The following is a 9,599-nucleotide window of genomic DNA, read 5'->3' on the forward strand; positions in this document are numbered from 1 at the left end:
TAGGTTTCTGGACTTTATCTTTTGAGCACCTATTCTTCAGGGTGAGTACTGATGTTGCTCAGTGATATTATAGTTCTTCTGGCTGTTAGTATGACACAAAAATGGTAGAACACATGTATCTGGATTTTGTGGTTTAACTGCTCACAAACACATCTGTGCACCTGGTGAACTTGTGATGGGACATCCAGCCAAAAATCTTCATATCCAGAACAGTTATCTATTGCAGGACATTGTAACTATTTTTCTGGTTTTCTTCTTTTTCTGCAGTTTAATTTTGGGGATGTTGTAGTCCACCAGGCCATTCATACAATAGAATATTGTTTGGGGTGCATTTCCAACACAGCTTCTTATCTTCGACTTTGGGCCTTGAGTTTGGCCCATGCACGTAAGTGACATAGTATATTATTCTAATGTAATGTTCTTGTTGGTACAAAATACATGTGATAAGCTTGTATCCAAGCTCCATTATTTTTAATAAATAGTGTCATGTCTGTATATGTTGTAATGGTTCTTGACGTTTTTGAGTGCTTTAAGTAGATCTATCGCCTTCCATTATTAAATTATGTACACTTCTAATGCACTTTTCTGGAATGGCGTGGCAACAATGCTTCACTGCTGCACAGAACAGTGGCATTCCCACTCTTATGTCAAATGTTTGAAATCGCCTTATAAAAATATTGAAAACAAAGAATTCCGTTTTTAGCGCTGGCATTTCCAGGCTTTTGCAGGTAGTAGCATTTAGCAGTGTTAAAGTGGTTATTCAGAAGCTCCATGCAGCTTCTTAAGGTGGTTTGGCAACAAAATTTTCCTCCATAGCCATGCATTGAACTTGCATGCAGGGGTTTATAGGCATTTATATGTGTATTTAAAGCCAGGGATTTACTCATCAGTCCTTGCTGAATAGGAAAAAAACACTGTTTTTTCAGGTTTTTAAAAAGTCAGAAATATGCCTATATGCAAGCATTTTTTGCCTGAGAACTATGCTGGAATTTGAATAAATGGAATACAGGTTCATAAAAAAAGAAAAAATCAGAAAGGCAGAGTAAAATAAAAGGCTGTATTTTAAATTCAGTTACAAAGATCAGCAAGATGAGACATCTCCCACACAGCATTGTTGTAATAATTGTTGATCCTGTCAGAAGAACAATTTATTTTCCTTCTACAATGCAGTGACAACACTGTTCCTTAATAAAATTGCACAGGAATGTTATCACCACGTAGGCAAGATTGTTTTGAATTTTCTAAAATACACAGTTTTATTTTTTGAACTTCAGACAAGGAAGATGTTGGTACAGTGTGTTAGCTCCCTGCATAAATTCATATTCTTTGATTTTTTGTTTTTTCTTCCCTCTTCATAGAGCTCTCTGAGGTCCTCTGGACTATGGTGATGCATGTGGGCCTTCATGTAAAAAATCTAGGTGGAGGCATTCTCCTGGTCATGGTGTTTGCAGCCTTCTCTACTTTGACTATTGCCATCCTGCTTATCATGGAGGGACTGTCAGCTTTCCTGCATGCCCTCCGTCTGCACTGGTAAGTCTAGAAACCCATTTTTAAGGTTCTTCTCAATAGTATAAGAGTATAAACATCTACAATCCTGAAACAGTTTGTGCAGCCAGTAAGTCAGAAAAACTCCCTATTTACATGCAACTAAAGTGCTCCTACATGCTGCCTAGCATGTAGCCTGACTCTGGAACATCATAAAGGCTCTGCAATGATGATGAGGGGGATTGGTGCTGCACCAGGATTGATGCTATTCATTTGGGTTTTTTTTTAAATAGTTAATTAGTTAATAGTCTGTATGTCTGTAAAAAATGTAGGAAATGAAAACTCCTGAAATTGTTGGTTTCCCAGCTAGTTTTAAAGTCCATCCTATTGCAAAGGAGCCCTAGAAAGGTAAACATTACTTATATACTGAAGTATAAACAAAAAGTACAACCTAAAAATGCCACTAGAAAAAAATGGTTTACACTATGGTCACTAGATGGTGATATCTCCTCATGTGAAGTGTATAGCAAACTGTTGCAATCTTACATGAGGACATAGTGTCATCTACTGGTGGCCAATAATAATACACACATTATTATTTAATGGCAAGTGACCCAGCATAACACAAATTATTATTTAGGAGCAAGTGACCCAGCATAGCATTCAAAAGTACAAAATAATTTATCTAAAAAAAGGGGAGTAGAAAAGTTAAATAAACTGAGCCCACATGTTTTTAATGTTTCCCCCTTTTAAATGGTTTAAAAATATCACACTGTGGATGGATTTATTCACAGTAAATCAGTTTATTCACAGTAAGCAGTGGCAGATGACAATTTTTTGTACTCTGCATATACTGAAGCCAATGTAGTTTCCGTGTTTTACTCAGGTTAAAGTAGTTATGAGTTTTGGCAGTTTTAAAATGATTACATAGTCAGTTATAACTAGAGGACTGGATAAATTGTTGGCATTTTTGAGAAATAATGAACTAGGGCTTCTTTATTATGATAATGGTGGTAACCTTAAAGAAGCCTTGTAAGAAACCCTCCATGACAGAAACATAGAGGATGGGATTGTCTGGTTATCATGCTGTCAGTTCTCTGGTTGTCATGCCAGCAGGTAAGTTTTTCTAGTCAATCAAATAGCATTTTCAAGGTGTTCTGCAGTTGAATCGACTGTATATCTGTTTTGAAAAATGTATTTTACGATGACACCCCTGAAGAAGAAATGTAGTCAAACCCACTTGTTTATCACACACACATACTCCATTCAGAGGGTGCATGTCCAGTGTTCCTCTCTAAGGATTGCGTGAGCTTTTCAGCTGCTCTAATTAAAGCTGAGAATTTCAGTGAAACCCAAGACTGCGGTACATAGCTGTCATTCTTCCAGTGCATGGAAGAAACATGGTAGCAGCATATTGCAGCTGTCTCCTGTGTGCTGCGCACACCACTGTCACATATAAAAATCGCTTTGCCTCTCACAGTATGATGAAAGAACCTGAAGATAATTTACCATACAAAGATAGACACACAATTTTACAGTTAATGCCTTCCAAGGATATTGCTGAAAAATTACATAAAACATTCTTTACCATTGTAGTAGAAAAGTGAATAATAAAATTAAAGTATAGGTAAAACCAAAACAAACGTGTAAAATATATATTGCAATTTACTAGTTATCAGATATGATTGTTGTATTAGTTGGATTCTTGTGCTTACATTTAACTGCTATATAACATCTGGGATAAAAGAATAAGTCCTAGCAGCTGCTGTTTCCCATGAGTGTGAACAGACTACTAAATCTGCTTTGGGATGAAAGGTATAGCAGTACAGGGAACATGACAATGACCATATTAACATATCTGAAATTCCAAAAGGAATGTGTACAATAAAGTGAGAGACAGAAAAATGTCACCTTCTTCTACAAGAGGAGGTTCAGTGGTTGGGGGAGGGGGTTATCTGTAGTTTATTGCATGTAAAGGATTTTAATCCTGCTTGCTAACAAAAAAAATGTACACGATCTAAACTAATTTCATTCAATGTGAAGAGGTCCAGGCAATATGAACTGATGTATATATCGTAAGTATAAACTAGGATTTTTTCCTCCCTCAGAATGCCATAAAAAACAAGAAACTTGATCTACACTAGGGACACACCAGTAGATGGTGCTGTGTCCTCATATAAAGCATGTAACAGTCCATTGACATCAGAGACAGGAGACATAAATTTGTTACACACTTCAGCATCCACAATTAAAATGCAAAAGTTCAAAACATGTTCAAACACCCGCAATAGCTACTTTAATAAGAACAAGGGAAATAATTATAATCAATTACAAACTATTGTTGCCAATAACATTTAAAATTATGTAAGCAAACATGACCATTAAAATACTTCTTCACTTTGGATTTGTAGAGTCCAGTTGGAGAAGTGTATGTAAAAATATGGTGAGTGAACGATAGAGGGAATTGCAATTCAAAATCCTACATAGGGCCTACTATGTCTTCAATATGAAAATTAAGCAGCAAGGGATGTCTGACCATTTAATTGCATGTCCTAAATGCCAGTTATCCCTTGCTCCCTTGGAAAACACGCTTAATAGGATTGCCCCAATATTATGGTGTTTTAGGAATCCGTATTTGAATTTATGGCAAAAGTATCAGGGCATACTAGACACCCAACCCCTCATCTAGCCCAATTTCATACAGAAATGCCCCTTGGGACCGGTGACATGGCTGGTCGTATAGTAGCACTTACTAAATTTGAGCACTTGTCTTTTGGCGGCTAAGAAAAGTATACTTAAGTATACTGGTTGGTTCCGTCAGCCCCCTTACTTTCCCAATTTATTCAATATGTTCAATCGCTGATGGTCATAGATAAGACCGAAGCAGTACAACATTTAGACACTCACCCTCAGAGATTCTTTAAAACCTGGATGCAATATCTACAACACACACTCTCATCCACACAGCTACAAGAGATTATTGACCTCTTTAAACACACAACTTGGTATGAACAGAGAATGCTGTCTTCTCATTGACATTGAACGACTGGCAGATGATATCATTTCTTCGGGTTATATAATCTCAGTAGGTGTTAGCCCTTAACACTAATTAGTAAGTATTTACCTTGACATCAACACTCTGTAGGTACTCCACATATCCGACCATCCATGAGTTATGGGACGTTCATTTTTGTACAATGGTTTTTCAGGCTGACAGCCCCCCTGGTTAGTTGTTTGTTTTTTTCCAGTTGTTTTATTGTTCTTATTTTGTTACTAATTTGCTACAGAAATATGAGGATTATACTGTTTATTGTATTACACAATAAACTTGGTAAGGAAACGATTTAACATAAACGCTAGAACTAAAAAAATGGAAAAAAAGGGACAGGAAATGTTGATGACTATGCAATCAGTTTTTTTCTTTATTGTATAATTCTGCTCATTGTTCCGTCTGGATGCTGGCTACATGTATGATTGCAATGTATGTGATGGTTCTTTATTTCTGTTTGTTATTTCCATTTCATGACAATAAAAAAAAATGAAAAAAATAAAAAAAAAAACAGTTCTTCATCAACAGGAAGAATGAATGGACTAATAGGTGTCTTAACAGTGTAATAAATAACTTAGAATGTTATCAGTTTTCAGACTCAGAAATCCAATCCAGGTTTGCCAATCACCCAGGTTCACCTATGATAGTCTTTCCTCTCAAGTCTTGAGGAGCTTTAATCTGTGTCCACAATAATAACACTGACAATAGAGGATACATATACACACAAGTAGAAGACTCTTTTCTACAAACCACTTTCACCTTACTATTATCGGACTGCCACAAGTAAGAATGCCTGTGATGATTTTGTTAGGCCTGTAAAGAGCTGAGGATGGGAGCAGTAGTGTGCATGTATAGAGCAGAAGACACAGCTTGACAAGTGTAGCTTCACAATGGTATTATAGCAATCGCAGGTTTACATTCTACATGAAACAAGTGAGTATAGTAGAAAATGTGTGATCCTGCCATCATTGTGATTTTCAGAGGAAGATGAAAAGTATGATAGTATTACATGAATACCAAACTCAGCAGCTGTGAGCAGTTCCTTATACGGGGACTCACCCGTGCACATCCAAACTTGCAGGCAAATTGACTTTTTCCTTATTTGGATCCAGCTAGTGAAATTCATGGCATAACTCCGGCATTCTTGCCTTGCTGCCCAAATAACAGTTTATCACATGGAACTCAACTAAAAATTCTTTATTATTTATGCTGATCAGAATAAAGGTGCATGTGAGCTGCTTCAATAATTGTATTGCAGCAATCGCAACATATCTCTGTCAGCGCAGATTACCATTACTCTTGATAAACCAATTTTATAGTAAAGCTCAAATATTAAACTACGTATATTTCAAAGGCCCACCCTAACCAACTCCTTCATCTTTTAGATAAGAAGCTTCTATGGTGGCAGTTGGATATGATGGGTCACTTCTAAATTATTGCTTAGAGATTATGCTGTGTTCTCGTGTAAAGTGTGTAACAAATTCATGTCTCATATATTTGTTGACAAGAGTTTGTTACACACTGTATATGAGGACACAGCACCATCTATTGGTGTGACCCTGGTATAGACAGAGATGGCATTCTGAGGGGAAAAATGAGTTTATGTTTTTCGGTATATACAGTTAGGTCCATAAATATTTGGACAGAGACAACTTTTTTCTAATTTTGGTTCTGTACATTACCACAATTAATTTTAAATGAAACAACTCAGATGTAGTTGAACTGCAGACTTTAGGCTTTAATTTAGTGGGTTGAACAAAAAGATTGCATAAAAATATGGGGACCTAAAGCCTATTTTTAGCACTATCACTTCATTTCAAATTCAAAAGTAATTGGACAAATTAAAAAGCTGAAAATAAAATGTTCATTTCTAATACTTGGTTGAAAACTCTTTGCTGGCAATGACAGCCTGTAGTCTTGAACTCATGGATATCACCAGATGCTGGGTTTCCTCCTTTTTAATGCTCTGCCAGGCCTTTACTGCAGCGGCTTTCAGTTGCTGTTTGTTTGTGGGCCTTTCTGTCCGAAGTTTAGTCTTCAACAAGAGAAATGCATGCTCAATTGGGTTCAGATCAGGTGACTGACTTGGCCATTAAAAATATTTCACTTCTTTGCTTTAATAAACTCCTGGGTTGCTTTGGCTGTATGTTTTGGGTCATTGTCCATCTGTATTATGAAACGCCTCCCAATCAATGTGACTGCATTTAGCTGGATTTGAGCAGACAGTATGTCTCTGAACACCTCAGAATTCATTCGGCTGCTTCTGTCCTGTGTCATATCATGGATAAACACTAGTGTCCCAGTGCCACTGGCAGCCATGCACACCCAAGTCATCACACTGCCTCCGCCATGTTTTACAGATGATGTGCTATGCTTTGGATTATGAGCTGTTCCACGCCTTCTCCATACCTTTTTCTTGCTATCATTGTGGTAAATGTTGATCTTGGTTTCATCTGTCCAAACAATGTTTTTCCAGGACTGTGCTGGCTTTTTTGAATTTTTTTTGCAAAGTCCAATCTAGCCTTTCTATTCTTGAGGCTTATGAGTGGCTTGCACCTTGCAGTGCACAATCTGTATTTAATTTCATGCAGTCTTCTCTTTATGGTAGACTTGGATATTGATACGGCTACTTCCTGGAGAGTGTTGTTCACTTGGTTGGCTGTTGTGAATAGGTTTCTCTTCACCATGGAAATGATTCTCCACCACTGTTGTCTTCCATGGACGTCCAGGTCTTTTGGCGTTGCTGAGTTCACCAGTGCTTTGTTTGTCTCTCATGATGTACCAAACTGTAGATTTTGCCACTCCTAATATTGTAGCAATTTCTTGGAGGAATTTCAGCTTAAGGATGGCTTGTTTCACCTGCATGGAGAGCTCCTTTGACCGCATGTTGTTTGTTCACAGCAAAAACCTTCCACATACAAGCACCCCCCCTCAAATCAACTCCAGGCCCTTTATCTGCCTAATTCATAATGACATAACGAAGGAATTGCCCACATAAGTACATGAAATAGCCTTTGAGTCAATTGTCCAATTACTTTTGAGAACCCTGAAATGAAGTGATTGTGTAAAAAAAAGGCTTTAGTTCCTTACATTTTTATGCAATCTTTTTGTTCAACCCACTGAATTAAAGCTGAAAGTCTGCAGTTCAACTGCATCTGAGGTGTTTAATTTAAAATTATTTATGGTAATGTATAAAAAAATTAGAAATGTATTAAAATTAGAAAAAAATTGTCTCTGTGCAAATATTTATGGACCTAACTATGAAACTTCCACAACTCACAAATGCATACAGAAAGAGGCTCCCAGCTGCTACCATGTAGTTGAATAGGGATGGTTGGGAATTCCATTACAACGCTGAGGTTGACCATAAATCTGCTGTGCCTGAATGCTTCTTTCTTTATCTTACTAAAATAATGCTTATGTGTTTGTCACATCTATAATTTTATGAGTTATAAATATGTCACTTACATATTCACCCTCTCTCTTCCAGGGTGGAGTTTCAGAATAAGTTCTACAGTGGAACAGGCTTCAAATTCATGCCATTTTCATTCGAGAGCATTCGAGAGGGCAAATTTGACGACTGAGTTCCCTCCTAGATGTAATCCTCTCCTATATTGTTTTCCTGTCATTCCTGTCATGGTGTGAAACCCCATAAATCAAACTTCAAAGAAGTGTACCTGTCCTAGACTGGCCACTGTTGTGCTGGAGCCCTCTATATTCAGTCAGTTGTCTACTAAAAAATGGAGGATGGGAAGCCTGCTAGGAAGCGTCAGCAAAATCACAAACTACATAGAAAATATAAAATAAATACTAATTTCATATGATTGAATTTAAATGTCTACACCTAAAACATGCATTTTATTTTTTGCTGTTATTTTCTACCTCATTATTTGTTCACCAGTGATACATGGTAGTAATTGTATTATTGCAGTAATAAGCTTATTCAATTGTGCTTGATAATGGACAACAGCACATGTTTTATCATCATCATGGATCTGCAGGGTTTATTGAGGACTGACATAATTGTAATGTTTAATTCTATTTCTTATATACCCAGCAGAGTGATTATTTTGGCAATCAAGGAATATAAGTACATGCTGTTTCCCATTACAACATGGTAAAACAGTGTGTGAAAATGGTTTACTAATTATGAGATTTGTAGATCAGATGGTGCAACCCATCTTTCATTTATGCTCAAGTGTAAGGGCAGCAATTTTAAGGACTGAACTGTTGTTACCCATAATAAACAAATTGGAGTTTTATTCTTCCTTTTATTCTACCATATTGGTTTGAGAGAATGAAAGGAAGATTTTGGACGCTTTGTGTAAACCTCAAAGCTGAATCCTGTTTGAACACAGGCATCAAATGGTTGCTTTTAATCTGAGTAGATGATGGGTAAATACTGAAATGATACTGATGTGAACCTTTCTGAAGTCAGAGGTTGAGTAATTAAGGTACTATGAGCCTGACCCATCGTAGCCTAAACCTATCACTGTCCCTATATTGTTTACAATAGTAATATCACACTTAAGTAATAGATGACCTTCTTGTGATCCTGTTTGTGCTGCTGTGAATCGGTGAGTGACATCTCCCTGCTCCCGGAATAAACCTTTAATTTATGACAACCAAGATATTGTGCTTGTGTTTTTACTGACATTTTCATAAACTATAATGGATCGCTTTTCACTTGGTTACCCTAATCTGTTGTTTTATTTCTGTGTATTATGTAATATTTGGCACACCAATAATGCTAATATTACAGAGAATTATGGATTTCCCAAAGCAATGACACAACAAAACCTGTTCACTTCAATGCTCCCTCTTTCTGATTGAAATCAGGAGCCAGTCAGTGTTAAAAACAAAATTAAGCTTAAACCAATAAACAAGCTATAACATTTTTATTCATTTTGAGGGGCTTAAATACGAACAACCCTTTCCCACCTGCTGTGAACACTGCCTGGAAAAATCTTACCCATTGTTTGAAGTGCCGGCAGACACTTCTATGTACCTGAAGCTTCAATGATTAGTATTTTGTAACAATATTGTATTTTTTATCCACATGTAA

At 36.8% G+C, this 9,599-nt stretch overlaps 1 protein-coding gene across 6 annotated transcripts in view; it reads left to right on the plus strand.

Moving 5' to 3' along the window:
* The window catches only part of ATP6V0A1 (ATPase H+ transporting V0 subunit a1), a 51,694-nt gene extending 42,531 nt beyond the window's left edge, over positions 1-9,163 (plus strand). For all 6 annotated transcript variants that reach the window (XM_072404050.1, XM_072404052.1, XM_072404056.1 and 3 more), the window contains 3 exons: positions 268-385; positions 1,359-1,530; positions 8,025-9,163. In XM_072404050.1, the coding sequence (XP_072260151.1) occupies positions 268-385; positions 1,359-1,530; positions 8,025-8,118 (384 nt within the window). In that variant the 3' untranslated portion in view covers positions 8,119-9,163. The remainder of the gene's footprint in view (positions 1-267; positions 386-1,358; positions 1,531-8,024) is intronic.
* The last annotated feature ends 436 nt before the right edge of the window (positions 9,164-9,599 follow it).

Source organism: Pyxicephalus adspersus, chromosome 3 (assembly GCF_032062135.1).
Source record: "Pyxicephalus adspersus chromosome 3, UCB_Pads_2.0, whole genome shotgun sequence".
NCBI lineage: Eukaryota > Metazoa > Chordata > Amphibia > Anura > Pyxicephalidae > Pyxicephalus > Pyxicephalus adspersus.